General features: G+C 41.3%; 1 protein-coding gene across 3 annotated transcripts in view; it reads right to left on the bottom strand.

Annotated features, from left to right (window-relative positions):
* MCM10 (minichromosome maintenance 10 replication initiation factor) overlaps positions 1 to 16,095 on the bottom strand; it is a 70,430-nt gene extending 54,335 nt beyond the window's left edge. For 2 of the 3 annotated variants that reach the window (XR_005218546.1, XM_037847995.1), the window contains exons 1-9: positions 16,056 to 16,095; positions 14,095 to 14,181; positions 9,027 to 9,368; positions 8,134 to 8,238; positions 7,849 to 7,989; positions 6,101 to 6,275; positions 4,026 to 4,191; positions 2,304 to 2,471; positions 964 to 1,080 (exon numbers count right to left, since the gene is read on the bottom strand). Coding sequence is in view for 2 of the 3 variants with exons in the window: in XM_037847995.1 (XP_037703923.1) it covers positions 964 to 1,080; positions 2,304 to 2,471; positions 4,026 to 4,191; positions 6,101 to 6,275; positions 7,849 to 7,989; positions 8,134 to 8,238; positions 9,027 to 9,368; positions 14,095 to 14,101 (1,221 nt within the window). In the remaining variant the exon portion in view is untranslated. The remainder of the gene's footprint in view (positions 1 to 963; positions 1,081 to 2,303; positions 2,472 to 4,025; positions 4,192 to 6,100; positions 6,276 to 7,848; positions 7,990 to 8,133; positions 8,239 to 9,026; positions 9,369 to 14,094; positions 14,182 to 16,055) is intronic. The other variant, XM_037847996.1, reaches the window with a different exon arrangement.
* Positions 16,096 to 16,344: the final 249 nt, after the last annotated feature.

Below are 16,344 nucleotides of genomic sequence, written 5' to 3'. Positions count from 1 at the left end.
CTCAAAATGTTAAACCAAGCACCAACCATATGACCTGCACCAACCATATGACCTCATAATTCTACCCCAAGCTACAGTCCCAAGGGATTGAAAACAGACGTCCAAGCAAAATCTGGTACGCAAATACTCATATCAGCATTATTCATAATAGTCCAAATGTGGAAACAACCCAAATGTCCATCAACTGATGAACAGATAAACAAAATGTGGTATATACATACAATGCAACATTATTCAGCCTAAAAAAATGAAGTCCTGATACATGCCACTACATGGATGAACTTTGAAAACATTATGGTAAATGAAAGAAGCCAGACACAAGAGACCACATATTGTATGATTCTGTTATATGACATGTCCAGAAGAGGCACATCCACAGAGATAGAAAGTAGAGGTTGCCAGGGACTGGGGGAAAGGGAGAATTGGGAGTGACTGCTCAAAGTACAGAGTTCCTTTTTCAGGGTAATGAAAATGTTCTGTGAGTACACTAAAAGTTCCTCCAATTGTACATTTTAAAAGAGTGATTTGCATTGTATATAAATTATATCTCAAAAAAGGTATTTTTTTAAAAAGAGCTCTAAGAAAAGGTTCAATGGAATTAAAATAAAGGCTAAAATGAGGTTTTCGGTGTATTTCATCACTGTTTGATCTTTGCCACTAGAAAGAATTCAGGGCAAAGAAAAATTCTGTCTTTCTTATACCTCTTAGTCATTGGTAATAAAACACCTTTCCTAAGAGGTTAAATCCTCCTAGCCCCTCCCTGCTACCAGCTTTTTAAACTGGCAATTATTAACCACGCATGACATATAAATTGAAATTCATATTCAATTTTCTTATTTTGACTCTTCCTGTTCAGTAGGAGATATAGTTCCAAATTGGAACCAAACAGCCAAACCACCCACAATTTTCCTAACAGTTCCTTTCTTTAGCAGCAGAAGCCATCCCAACAAGGCTGAAACCAACCAAATTAACCATCTGTGTACACGGTGCTCCGTTCTTCTTCTTTGCTTTACACGTTCCCAGGTCAAGAGCTTCCCCCATTATTAAGATCTTCTGAGGATGATCAATAGATAAGCACACCTGTAAAGAGAAGAGGGGTGGCAGTTATGACCTTTTATTAGAAGCAATGGATATGAGAATGGTTGGTGAGGATTTAAGAAGGCTTTTTCAGTCTAAAGGAACTTGAAATCAGTGGTCTATAAAACAGAGTTTAGAATGGGAGTGTGGAAGACACAATTGGTTCTCTACTCAATATCCAATCTTTCCTTCTTTGCAATAAGAATCCTGATTTCCTTTGGGCTGGTGAAGTGCTCGGCTTCAGGTAATGGATCCTGTTTCTTATTTTCTCAGCATTCTTTGAGGGCAGCATGGCCATGTTCTGGCCAAGCAGCTTCAGCAGGAGACAGTGGGGAAGGTATCTGGGAAAGCTTTTGCTCTCCTGATGAAAGGAGAGCAAGGAGGCCACTCAACCTTCCTTTTCATTTCCTGCCTGTGATGAGATTTGATGGCTGAAGCTTCGAAGCCATCGTACTACCAAGAGGGAAAGGCCAGTAGACTCACAGAGACATCGGCCCTGACACCACTGCACTGCTTTGTGGAGATTTTCTATTGTATAAGAGAACGAACTCCACTGGCACTCACTACAGTGAGGGCTTCCTGTAAATTGTAGCCAAACACATTCCTAACCAATAGATAGAATTTTATTGTCGTTCTCTGGTGAAAGTAAGGAATGAAAGAACAAAATGAAATCATGTGTCTCTCACTCCTCTTGATAATAACAATCATTCACCTAACATAGTGACACTTGTTGGGTTAGGATGGAGAAACTGTCTTGCTATTCACATTGTGTTTAGATCTGGAATTTACTAGAGAAACAGGGGGTAGTTCCAAAACTATAATCCTGTGGAGAAGATGAATATTCACTTTGATTTGAAATTGTAGCTATGGTTTTACTAATTAACAGACTCAACCTTCTTGATGCCCCATGGAAATTCATGTAAGGGATCTATAGAAACCAGAGTATAAAATTTCAGAAACTGTTGAAACCTTGGAACTAATTTAAGAAGATGTAACGAAAGAAGTTGTTACAAAGTACTATAGAGTAGGTGGAATTTCAGAATATCAGGGGGTAGGGGATGAAACAAACAGAAAAACAGATTGATGGAGACATAATATAAAAGCATGACTTTACCTGAAGGTAGATTAATACACACATTTTTGATAAAAGTTGGCTAAGTTGTAAAGACCAAAAAACAAAACAAAACAAAACAAAAAAAACACAAAAAAACCAAACAGATTCTTACCTCCTCTGAGCCATCCTTGGGCTTCATGGGGTTAGCATTGAGCAATCCAACAACTGTACCTTGCTCAGTCTTCCAGAGATCTTTGTGAACTTCTCCAAACAAGAACAATGACACAAAGCGTGTCAGGTCACGAAGATCATTCAGTCGCCAGATGCTAAATGTTCTCCCCTAGAGCAAATATTCTTATTTCAATAATTTTTGAACAATGGGTTATGCTATCTTCATTTATAGCTCAAGTGTTCCATTATGGAAAAATACATAAATATATTCCACATTGAATATATAATCACCAGACAGTCTGTTATTATAAGTTAATCCTTTCTCTAGGCTTAAATGTTACCCTTCCCATTTTAGAGATGAAAGTGAGGTGAAGCAAGCCAGTGGCGAGCTTGTTATTAGACCCTTCTCAGGTCCGAGATTTAATCAGCAGGCAGCAGAACACTTTCTAATGAGATACACAACACACATCCACGTGTGCAATGTTAAAAGAAAAAGGGGAAGCTACAGTACTACAAGTTAATTTATTGACATGAGTAAATATCAGGTAAACAATTTATAAACCTATTATTTATCACTTATTAATTAAATTATTAATATTAAAGCAAAAGTATTTCAGATCTACTATGCTACTAAATCTTTAACTTAGAAGAAAAACAAAAGTACCGTTTAAAGAAAACTGAGTTTAACTGTAAAATTTCAGAGGTATTATTAAATAGCTGAAGAAATGCAACTCAAAATGCTGACCATTTATAATATAAACAACTTCTATTTTCAGAGATTTTTAAACAAAATAATTTGAATAATATTGAATCAAGCTCTTTCACAGAGGCATCCCAAAGTGGGCATGCTTTTAGGCTATGGCGAGCTATCGGCCAGATTCTGAGTGTTGCAATTATTCTCGTGTATAATGCCTTTCTTGGAAGAATTCAGATAAAATTTCACATCTATTAATTCCGTGTCATTGTAGCCACTTGTGAAGCAAGTATTTAATCTAATGAAAATCAGACTTGTTCATGTTTCCCTCAAAAACAATAAGGACCCAATAATCTAAAACTCAACCCTTGTCAGATCTCACAAAAATCTAAGGTTAGCCAAGCTCTAAATCAGCGAACAAAATCAGTATTGAGCATGTTGTCTCCCAGAGTTGGAAGAGACTTTCAAAACAATCAAAGCCAATGTCTTCATTATATAGATAAGGAAATGGACTTAAAGAAAGATGAAGGGTCAAGCTGAGGTTACATAACCTAAGATCACATACCCAGTTAAAGAGAGTGCCGGTCTTAGAACCTTCCAGAGCACTAAAAACTTTTCGCACTATGCCGCAGCCAACTGAGATTTATAAAATGTTTACATCTCTTATAATAACCACCAAGTTAAATAAACCACACATTCCAGCACAGGCCAGTATGTTCAGAACTTCTGCAATGAAGTTCTCCGGAGGATGCGAGTCTGGTTGTTTGATTACCTGCTCCTCTCCTTCACAGGAGGGATTACAGGTGGTCCAGGGTCAAGCACGTGCATCGCCAAAAGCAATGGCAAGAGAAACGCAGTAAGAACGACTTGGACAGTGGAAAGCCCAAGAAACCTGTGCAAAGAGATCTTCTTTAAATAGGGCTTTCTTCACAAATAACCACCCTATCACATGGCGACTCCGGCAACCGACAGGTCCCCAGTGTTAGTCTGCAGTGGAGCAGCTAAGAAGTCAGTAACAAAATCGCTTACACTGTTAGAACTCTGCGGAGTGACTTTCTTCACTATAACCCCAAATGTCACCCAATCCATTTCATCCAGGTTCTCACTTGCTATCTTTTCCTTGATCTGAGACAGTCTGATCAGTTTTCGGCCAATCATTTTCTTGTTCATTTCTGTGGAGGATACTCGAGGCCACCTGTGTCAAGAAACCAGCAATTAAGATTATTACTGTAAGAAATCAGAGATCCTCTGGCACTTGCTGGATGGTATGGACAGGTGCTAGGGGGCAGAAACCTCTATTGTACCTATTCTTAGGGGACTAAGTATGTAGTATGGATGAGGCACACACTTTTATGGCAGATAGATACAAATAAAATAATTTTTAAAGGGAGGTTTGCTTTTCCTTGGATACAGAACAGGGGCTTATGTACAAAATAAGAAAGACCACAAATTCTTTAAGTTCTTATAAATTATAATATGCTATATATATAATATACATCTTTTACTTTATTGCAAAATCATGAGTTGATATTAAAAAATCAGATATTTAAATTTCATCAGTTCTACAAGAATTTCACAGGTTCTATTTCTAATAGGATTTTTTTTAAGCTAACATTTTCACGTAACAATAAATAAAGGTTTTGGATCTAGCTTCATTAATATATCCTTGTTCTTAATGACTGCCAAAAACTGGTGAGTTTGCAAACTGTTTTTCTCTAGTAGAATATGAACATGTGTTCCATGTTTGATTACACTACATATTCAAGGACAAGAGAAAACAGTCAGAAAAAACTGCCTCTTGACTATTTCAGAATCTTCAGCAATAGAACATTCTTGAGCTAAGTCTGAACAATGAAGAATGTGCGGAGACAAAAGTTGACACAGGTGGAGAAATCCCCTTTATCTGATTTCTGTGATTTAACAGCTATACCCAAGTATTTCTAAAGATATTTTGAGTGGAATATTTTTAAGGCCTGAGGTTCAGGTGTAACAACTGTGAAGCAACTCAAAATAATTCCACAATCTCCTAAATTTGTTGGCCACTCAGAAGCTTCAGCTGAGTGGTTTAAACTCTTCCTGAATTCATATGTAAAATATACTCCTGTCAATAGTATCTTTCATTACAATGGAGAGTTTCAAGTGGGGGATGGCTGGGGACAGGCAGCATGGTCTCAGGAAGGCAGCACACTTGGCTGCAACCACTCAGTGAGAGCCACAGCTTTACTGCCGGGTCCTATCCCTCAGACTCCATCTCAGATATAATCAAAGTATTGAGCATTGTTTCATTTTTGAGAGTATTGAGTCTTTACAACATACTTCTGCTATTGCATGTTGGCAGCCACCTGTCCTTCCCCTTGCTTAACAAAATATCATTTAGGACCTTAGCAGCTTATTTGTTGGCTGATGTTTGGATTGACAAGGTTTAGATGCTCTAGGGGTGGCATTTGGCTATGCAAATGGACTGTCCAGAAAGCAATTAAGTCTCAGGGTAAGGATTACCAGTCTGCCTGGGGCTTAAAGAGAAGTAGTAATGGAACCGCAACAAGCAGCAATCGAGTGTAGAAGATTAAAAAATTCAGGGTGTGAATATGGCCTTTACCTGAACCAATCCTGAGATTTATTCCTACTTTACCCAAATACCTTAACATTTCCACATAATATATGCAAAGAATAGAATTTGTCTTAAAAAGGTTACTAGGAAGGAAAAAAGCCAGTTGTTTTTCTTAACATTAATGATAAGATATTATTACCCTGGTTAAACTGGGTTCCTTTATGCATTCAAAAATAGCCTACATCACTGTTTCTGTCAATTTCTTATTAAATATACAACCTGTTATTTGTCCCCTTCTCTTCATAGAGACATCTTTTGTTCATAAATAAACAAGAGAAGTCTTCCTTATGCATTTTATATGCAGCTGTATGGAATTAATTCCAGTCCTGCCGCTGGTCTTACTGCCCAGTTTCCTCAGGGACAGGAGTTTCTGGTGTTTTACAGTTCTGCTGCACAAAGGCGTGATTTCTAACAGACCTGGTGTTCTGGAAGGAGGACACACCATCTAGTGGTGAACGTGAAAGGCCATGAGTCGGTTACCACAGTTACTGACCTGAGCCTCAGGCCAGAGAAGTTTTCCACTGAAACCAAAGGAGCCGCTGCCCTGGAACTCTCCGGGGTCCCTGTGCTCTGTTCTCCAGTCACCACCCCACTGGGTTTGTTCCCAGGAGTAGCTCGGAGTGGTTGGGAGGGTGCACTTGTCATCCTTGAAGATGAGCTTTTGGGCGCTAGAAAATTAACACAAAAATTAGGTGGAAAGAAAACCATACTGATAGCTATATAACGTGTTTTTACAAATTGTTTGCAATAACTAAGTAACTGAATCTTGAGAACAAAGGAAGCCATAAACCTCTGCATTGCGATCCAAAGAACTCTGTGATAATGAAAATACCTTCTATCTGTCCTGTCCAATATGGTAGCCACTAGCCACATGTGGCCATTGAGTACTTAAAATGTGACTCATGCCTCTGAGAAAATGAATTATTTTTGAATAGCTACACATGCCTAGTGACTACTGTGTTAGACAGTGCAGCTCTAAAACATTATTAGTTACCCTTTGCAATGACTTTCACTGGGAGTTCACCACATACAGAGCACTGGAGGAGATTACACAGGGAGTAAAAGGAATGAAGAATTATTGGAGATTTGTGTACAAATCAAATTCAACCAGAAGAAAACCCAAAGCCAGCTCCATTTTCTTATCTTCTTTCTTTCTTGTTTCATTTCATTTTATTTCGTTCCACTCCATTTTACTGGTGGAAGGGGGAGAGTATTCTACTCAGTATTGCATATTTTAGAAGTATTTGATAACTCTCCAAGAGGTCAGAAAGCTTGGATACTTTCCTCAATAATATATCACTTTCATTCTTACATAAGACTGTGCTGTTTACCTCAAAGAGGCTTTGCATAATTGCTCCCAAGCTGGCAGCCAGGGTAACTGTAGAACTTTAAAATCTCTATAAACCATGCGTGCTGCACCCCCTCAAAACCAAACTTCATGCACAGCTCCATGAAGCACCTTAGCAAGGCCAAAGATCCTAAGGGGGTGATGTAATTCATAAGTGGATATACTAAATATATAATTTGTTCCAAATAAAATATGAATACTCAGAACCCACAGCTGTTCCTACTGTCATGTTACATATCAGTCAACTGTTCAAAGGGGTCTTTTTCAACACTCTTGTCATCCCCACACGATTTTGTCTTAGGCCTTCAAAAGAAGTCACCTGGAGAAACTGAGGCAGTTCAACAAAACCAATACTTAGAAATCTTTAGTTTTTATTTTGTGTGTACATATGTATGTACTAAAATAGGATTTTGAGCACCATTCTGTACTCCTGGTAAGGAACTCTTTTCTAAAGAATGGACCCTTGGTTTAATACAACCTGGCTTCAAATAAAACTTGACCACATCATAGGGTGCCTCAATCTCACAAGCCTGGAGATGAGATCCCAAGATTTCTAGTATGAGAATTCAAGACAGTGATTAAACTTACTACAGTCCAAATAAAACTATAGGACTATAGAGTTAAACAAATTCAACCCATTAGTAATTCAACCTATTTAATAAATATCTACCGGCACCAATGGATTTTCTAAGCCCCGTGAGACGCAGGGAAAGAGCAGGTAATACAGCATATGGCCCCCGATCCCAAGAACTTTACCTTTGCCGATGGGGAGATAAAACAGGAAGACCCTACCCTACCCCTCCCAAGACACATAGAGAATAAAGACAGTGCCAACATGTGTTTTCAAAAAGAGCCAGAGCAGTGAGGAATCACTGAGGCCTGGAGTATCCCACCTGTGGGTGAAAGCTTTGGGGTCCGAGCCACCTGCTTGGTTTTTGGTAAAGCAGGGACATCAAGCTCTGCAGAAAAGCATGTAGACTCCTGAATTCTCTGAACTTTCTTCTCCTTCAGAGGGGGGCGTGGAGGCTTACCTACTTGATTAAAAGTAAAGGAAATTAGTAAAGCCCCAGGGAAGGGCTCAGAGGCTATTTTGCCAGGTATTTGGATGCAGAAAGAATAGTATTATAATTTCTTAATAACAGAAATGCATACTATTCTCAGAATCACAGTCTTATTACCAGGGGATTTATGGAGAAGGGCTGGACTTGCAGGCTGTTTTATTGTTGCCATTTTTAGCTGTTCTTGTAAGGACTGCATTTGCTCTTGTAACTTCCTTATTTCATCTAGACAAGAAAAATATATTGATTTAAGAGACAGGCCAGAGGAAACGTTATACATACATAATGGAAATGCTGGAAATACTTTTGGTGCCTCCCCACTTCTGACCTTGAGTCCCACACTGTAACAATGTACCGAAAGCGCATGGTGAATATTTGCATTTTCAAGAGGTCCCTTAGTGGAATAAACTTATTTCCAGTATCAAGCCTCTAATAATGAAGCTAGTTATAAATCTGTACTACTGACAGATATCATAAATACACATCCACAGCTAACAAGGTTTTAGGAGTCGAGAAATTGTTGTATTTCATAAATTGAGTATCTAACTAATATAATAAATGCTGGCTTCTGGATGAGAACAGCCAACCAAGGAATTTTATTATAACTTAAAATGTATACCAGAGAAGATGCCAGGAATAAGAAAAGGACCCTCCTCTAAGCTCCTGTTCGGGACAGGTCTCCTGGTCAAAGAGAAATCATAGTAGCCTTGTACTCTTATCTCTGGCTCACACATATAATCCCAAAGTAATGCTCTGCTGTAATGAGCATGAAAAGAGTTAAGAGCCATTCTGTGGAGTATCAATTCAAGCAGGCTGATAGTGATAAAAGGAGGCCTCTGTTTGCCAAAATGCTGGACATAGTTGTTGGATCTACTAAGTCATATAATTGTTTACAAAGTCATTTATCTTCCCCCTGAATCAGCAGCCATTTTCATGAAAACTGTAGATGGCGGGTCTCCCCTAGTTTATCATACTAATGAAATTAGAGAAGGCAAATAGTTCGTTGAGGGCACCTTGTAACTCTTGATTAGTTTTCTCTTGACAGGGGGCAGGAGGAGCAGGAGGAACCCTATTTTTGGTTGACTGCAAAGTAGGGACTTCTTCATCTGTCAAGTCCCCCAGATCTCCAAAGAGAGTGTCCAAATTTTCTTTTTGGTCTCCAGTTGTTTCCAGTTCTCCATCATCGGCCTCCTCCGTGTAAGATTCACCGTCCCCATCAGCATCAAAGAGCTCATCGAATTCGTCAGCTTTACCATCTTCTTGGGTTAAGAAGTTATTCTCTTCTGAATCGCATGCCAAGGCTGACTCATTCTCCTCAAGCAGTGCAGTGAGCAGAGACAAATCATCTTCCTCCTCTGGGGGGAAAAAAGAGAAGAAAAAGAAAGACACTCAGCCTACCTGAGAAAAATGAATGAAAGCATTGCTAACTAAAAAGTTCAACATTAGCAAGGCAAGTAAGATGTTAATGATGCCCTTTCAAATGGTTTTCTACAGACCCATGACTTTGCCTGATACAACTGTTGCTCTCCCTGTCTCCAGATGTCCTCTCCACACTGCTTCTTACAGATCAGCAAGCTAAGGAGAAGGGGCCAGCAGCCACTCAGTGACTCCAGTGGGCCTGGCACGGGGCTAGATCTTTTGGCCTGTGCTACCCTCAGTTAATGAAACAACTTCCTGCATACCAGCTCCCATGACATTCAACCAACAAGGGAGTAACTGAAAAATGCACTAAACATATATTTGGGCCCTAGATGTATTTGGAGTTCCCTGCTTTTTAATCGAGTTAATATAAATTATCAATTAAAATTAATTAATTAAAATTAATTAATATAAAAAGTAAAAATAATACAAAAAGTAGTCATATCCTATTACCCAGAATTAGCCATCATTAACCTTTTGTCATGTTGGCTTCTGGACTTTTATAAAAAAGTCAAAAAACACTTTACAGAGGAAGTTGAAATCTAACATGCCAAGTCTCGCCCCAACACCTCCACTCCCCACTGCAACTGGTAACATAATTTTGGTCTAGTATTCCAGTCCACTTTTCATACTTTTACATAAATACATAGGTATTCATAGTCAATACCTAGTATTATGTGGGTTTAAAAATATTTACGTGAATCATTTCACCCTATGTATTACTCTGCATCCTGTTTTCATTCAACATTGCTTGTAAGATTAATTCAAATTGAAACATGTATTTCTAGTTTATTTATTTCCATTGCTGTATAAATTAGTTATTTCCAACTTTTTCCCATTACAAACTATGCTGCAATCATTTTTGTGTCTTTTTGCATGTGTGAAGAATTTCTTGGGTATATATATCAGAGGTGGAATTGCTGGATTGTAGGGTATGCACATTTTCTAATTTTTTTTTTTATATTGCCCAACTGTTCTCAAAGTGGTTGTAATAAAATCTTACTGTGTTGGACATAAGTACCAATTCTCCCCACCACCACATCAATATCTGAAATGTCACTTAAATTATCTGACAATCTGATGGATGGTTTAAAAAGGCATACAAGAGTTTTGATCTGCACTTCCTGGATTACCTGTGAGGTTAAGGATTGTTACGTTAATTGGCCAGTCTGATTTCTTCTTTCTTGATTTACCTGTTTATATTCTTTGCTCATTTAAAATATTCTATTTGGGCAATACTCCTTTGTAGAATCAGAGACATTTAAAGCGAAAGTGTTCAAGATTATCTGATCCTTTCACCTCATTTTAAAGAAAGGGGCTGAAGTCCAGAGAGGGGAAGGGCCTACTCAGGGTCACATGGTAAAACACATCAGGCGAAGAGCCTGGCTGGGCATGGAGGGCTCTAGATGAGAAAACCAATACCCTCTCCACCATCTACCCTCCATTACCATAGGGAAAAGAGCCAACAGCCAAACTTAAGGCCCAGACTCCAAGGAAAGCTTCTAAGGCTGAGAGTCAGATACTGTATAAGCATTACTTTGAATTACAACATAGATAAGACTCCAAGACTCCAGTGTGCAACAAGGAGAAGAGGCAACCTCAGCTCGTGCTCCAGGTGACACTCCAGGAGCAACAGGCCCTTCCTGACCTCCTGTTTCTGAATGCCCAAGGGAGCACACTCCCGGAGGCAGCCTTGGCCCACACCACCGGGAGCCCTAGGCGAAAAATGTTGCCCAGTGGCCCTATACTCTTCACCTTGAACATCTTCCTCCATGAAAGTACCAGGTCTAATCCTTGGTTTGCTTCAGTCCCTATTTACCTCAGTCACTGACAAAAACCATCTGTCTTCTCTGTATTATGCTGACCCATCTTCTTGCCTCCTTGCTCCCAACCCCCTGGGAGCTGCTCTCCGAAACCCAGGATCCACTACCAGCAAGTTCCCCTACAGCCTCAGTGGTTCTTACCACAAAAACCTGGCTGGACCTGCAACCCTCTTGAGTAGAAGTTGTTTCACTGCCTGTATCTCACACGGCAATATCTAAGTAGTGCCTCCTAGACATACAGTAAATATTTGTTGATCAACTTCAGGACCTCAATTCTTCGCAGTTGACAGCATCAGGTTTGACCATCAAGAGCCCCTCCTGGTTGCCTACTGATTGCCATTCTTCCTTTCCATCTCTATTGCTATCACGGTTCTTGGCTACTTCCAACATCCATGAGGAAATCCAGCCAACTTCTGGTCTCTGTTTCCTGACCTCCTCATCTTCAATGATCTTGTCCTCTCCCCATCTTAGCCTCCCCGTCCCATGGTCTCTCCTGGTCATTGCAGCAAGGGTGCCAGCTACTTCTAAGATCTTGATTCCAGCGTCTCACTCTCTGATTCCCACCTTCTATTCTTCCAGCCCACTCACTCTTCCCACCCAGCACTTCATCACCTTTAAGATGCCCAACTCACTGACCTTTCTACAGCGTTTTTACTACTCATCACTCCCTACCCCTCATGCCCAGACTTCAGAATCCAAGTTCCACAGTTATAGCCATAGCCTTCTAAAGACTCGAGGCCCCTGCTTCTCTCCAGTGCCCTCATCTTCCCTGACAACATCTTTAACCCTGATTAAATCCAACAAACCACCTCCTCCATGCCTGCACCCCAGCTGGAGAACATTACTGGGAAAGACAGGCTACCATGCTGATAGGCCCAATTCTAAATTTAAATTTATGCCTACTAATTACAAATAGGCATTCGATACTGCCAGAAAATCCCCATGCTTCCCTAACACGCTTGCTTTCCTCTCCTCCAACCACTTCACCTCCTATTATTACCTCTCCTCCCTCTTTACTCTTAGCTTATGATCCTGTCTTATATTGTTTTTTTAAAAGCAATCAGATGGGAGCTTCTTCATCTTTCATTACCAGATCTCAACACTCATTCTCAGCTTTCCCTCTCGACAATGGACGGAGCGTCATTAGTTCTGGTTATCATGAATTTCTCCACTCCTCTTAGCTTCTCAAGAATGTCACCCTACACTTACCACTTCTCTCCCTCCAATTCACCAACTTCCCCCTTGCTACCAGAGCATTCCCAGCACCATACAAAGGCATTCTAGTGTGGTCTGCCTTACCAACTGCACAATATTTTCTTACTTGTTTGTTACCATCTTGCTCTTCCTGCTAAAAATATAAGTAGGAACCTTGTTCAACAGTGTATCCCTAGCACCACTAAACTTTTGATTTTGTCTATGCTGGACCAAATTGTGAAACCATGCAAACCAAATGGGACTGCTTTCTGAGAGAACACAGATCCATCCACCACTTATTTTCATGTCCATTGCATAGTAAAAAGATATACTTTGTATTACATAAACTGCTTTATAGGCAATCTGGTGATTTTAGGAAACAGAAAGCTACTACTACATTATATCACAGTGTAATGAATTTCACACACATTATGGTGTGATGCATTTCAACACTGGTGTCTACTTAAAAAAAAAAGCATAATAACCTTGAACAATAATATTTCTAATGCAGTTGCAGACAATGAGCTCAATTATGCAACCAGAAAAAAATAATTCATTTCATTGGCTAGGGCCTCTTCATTGCCAACACAATCTTTATACTGCTCCAGGCTAAGCTCAGCTAATTAGAGCAATATCTCTTTACTAGGTAAACATTTGATACACATCCATGTGAAACAAACACAACTAGGAAGGACTGTGTGGCAAGCCATGGCCTGGGCAAAATAGGCCTGCAGATCTTTGGTGCACAGCAGTGTGCATGACCAAGGCAGCTAAATGTTTAACCTATTGTCTTTGTACGCCAGTAAGGAGAAAAAGGGTCAATTGACCTTCAAATGTAACTTTATAGGAAGCAGGCAGAAAGTGAGAGATTCCTAGTCTCACAAAAAGAAAAAATGTAATTGTTCAAGTGTTATTTTAGTCCTTCCTGCACCACTCCTCAGGACAGAGTGACCTGTTTCTGCAACTATGCTCCCACCACCCTTAGGAATGTCTTTGTCTAAAACCCTTACAAAAGGGCTTGCTGTTCTCTGAATCCCGCAGCCGACTTTCCCTGCTTTCCCTGCGGAAAGCAGTATCTGCCTGGCAAGAGAAAAACTGTTTAAATTCTGCCTCCCTGTGAGTAAGCCCCAAATAAAGTTCATGTTTCAGCAAATGCTGGGTGTTTTCTTTGGTCTTTTGACTGGTAAAGCCCCCTTGGGCTGTGACAAACTGTAAGAATTTAAGTCAGCACTGAACTAAAACCTCTTGGACAGATTTCAATATTGAATGTGAACCCTGACGTCAGACTTGCCTGGGTGTAAATCCCTGCTCTCACAGTTTGCTCTGCAAGTTTCTGAACACCTCTATTTCCCTATGTATAAAATAGTGTTGTTGAGAGGATTAAATCCCATTTTAAGTGCTCAGTGCAGGCTGCCTATTATTATTATGAAAGACAATCACTGCTGCCAGAAAAAGAAATCTCACCTGACTAAAATAACATCCAGTAACTGAAGCTAGGGCTCTTTGAACACTGAGACAAGACTTGGGGGGGGGGGGGGGGGCAGGAGCTATTTTTGCTATTTTGCAAGTAGAATAAACACATTCATAGACAAAAGGGTGGTTTTCCACAAAGCAAAGCGAACTTGAGAGACCTGCCAGGCCTTACCATCCATGCTGTTGAGAGAACAGGTGAAACAGGGAGCTTCAGGGGAGAATCCAGGGCCCAGGAGGCGAGCAGTGTGTAGAATCTTTGCTGTGTGAAATCAACATTGGAAAAGTCACCCTCGATTCCTCTCTGTTCCTCACAACCCATATCTAATCTGTCACCCAGCCCTGTGGGCTTCAGAATTGATTCACCATCTGACCATTTCTCAGCCCATTCCCTCAATGCCAACACCATCGCCCAACTAGGTGAGTAATTCCCTGTGACTTGTCTTCAAACAACGGTTCTGGAAACTCGGTTGGACTGCAGAGTAGCTTATATGATACTAGTTTATGTGGATGAGATGTAAGTTGGTCTCATATGAGCTGAGACGAGATGTGAGCTGGTCTAACCAGGGCTATTACCCCACCGTGTTTACTGCAACACACTTGATGTGTACATTACCCACCCAGCCTCATGTGAGTCTACTCAGTTGCAGCCTTAGTCACATCAGGATTTTGGCTCAATACCAGTTAGCAAAACTCAGAGGAAAATATAGTTGGCACTGCTAAATAAGAAGCATTCATACCATTCTGTGCACTTTCCATTTTTTAAAATCTGCGAGTAAAAAACTAAATTTTTCTTGCATGTGCTCTATGATACACATCACCTTGGTAAGTCCAATGTCAAGTTATTAATTCTGGTGCTTTCTTTTTATTTATACGTCAGTCATTTTTGTGGATCTAGCTATGTGTCCCACACTGTGTTATTTACTGGGGTAGACTGTAAACTTCTTGAGGAAGACTTTTTTATTTCTATTACCCTCCAAACCCTCTCCCCTAACCCCCCAAAACACCTGTTATTCTTCCTCACCCTCACATCCAGGACCACCCAACAAGTCCTAAGAGTTCAATCTCCAAATATTGCTCAAACCTTCCACTTATCTCCGATTTCACCGCCAAAACCCTGTGCCTGAACTTCCACATTTGTTTCCTCTGTTGGTCTCTCTATCCGCCTGCAAGCCATTCTCCATACAACCACCACGGTAATTTTTTCTTTGCATAGCAATCGTTTAAGAACATAAATCAGATAATACCATTTCCTTAATTAAAATCTTCAATGATTCCCATCGCCCTTAGAATAAAATTGACAAAGCCTGGAAAGCAACGGATCATCTCTTGCTTACTTCTGCCGCCTCCTCTTTTCTGCTAATCCACACCATTCAGCGCGAGCCCCCACCATACTCCCATGCTCCAGCCAGACTAACAGGCTTTCAAGTTCTTGAACATTCTGGGCCGTTCATCCCTCGGGCTCTTCATCCGGTAAGCTGTCCCCTAGCCCCTCATCCTTTAGTCTCAGCTTCCTTCTCAACTCTTCTAAGTCTTTCCTGTCCGAGGAGGCCTCTTTGATAGCCTCCCACCTTACCGTTTCCATTACTTTGCCGCAGGATCCACTATCGTGTACGTGTTTATTGTCTGTTACTTGGTACGCACTCTGTAAATACTGGCTGAATCCATATGCATGCACTTGACAAGCCATTTTAAAAGGCTACTGTTAAAAAGAAAAACTGACTCTTCAAATAGAGCGGGTGACCCAACTGCTGACACCGCAGTAACACAATGAGGTGTGTGAAATGACTTGAAATTCTCCAGTCCCAGCATGGCCGCTTCCTAGCTAGGGCTCCGCGTCAGGTCGGTCCCCAGCTGGCGCAGCTCAACACCACGCTCTTCCCGCGGCCCCCCAAGTCCCCTCGGATTCCCAGCCCCTCAGATCCCGGCGCAGCGCCCTTCGCGCTCTTCCCGCGAGCCCCAAAATCCCCTTGGGCCGCGCGTCCCCAGACCCCGGCGCAGCGCCCCAGGCGCTCTTCCCGCTGGCCTCCCACCCCCACCATCCTCGGAGTGTCCCTGAAATAGCTCACAGACGCGCGTGGCAGCCCCTTCCCCTCCACCCGAGGGCCCTCACACCTCGGGACTCCGCTCTCCTACCTGGCTCTGGTCCCCCTTCTCTTTCCCCAGCCAAACCCGCCAAAATTCCAACTTGACACCACCCACACCTCTGACGTCAGACGCACGCCGACCTGGGGGCCCCATTGATTGGCTACGCCGAAGGTCCCGGAGAAGAAGACCAGGGAAAGAGCGAAATATGGTCCTTACATAGAGCAAGCTGATTGGCCCACGTGATCGGCGCCCTCTTTGTTGGGGGTAAGGGGACTTCCGGTAAGGGGACTTCCGGCGCCCGGCTTCTCTAGGTGCGTTGGAGCGTCTGGCGCCCCCC

Source organism: Choloepus didactylus, chromosome 8, assembly GCF_015220235.1.
Source record: "Choloepus didactylus isolate mChoDid1 chromosome 8, mChoDid1.pri, whole genome shotgun sequence".
Lineage (NCBI taxonomy): Eukaryota > Metazoa > Chordata > Mammalia > Pilosa > Megalonychidae > Choloepus > Choloepus didactylus.
Note: the sequence above shows the minus strand (reverse complement) of the source record. Positions and strands in the feature narration are given on the sequence as shown.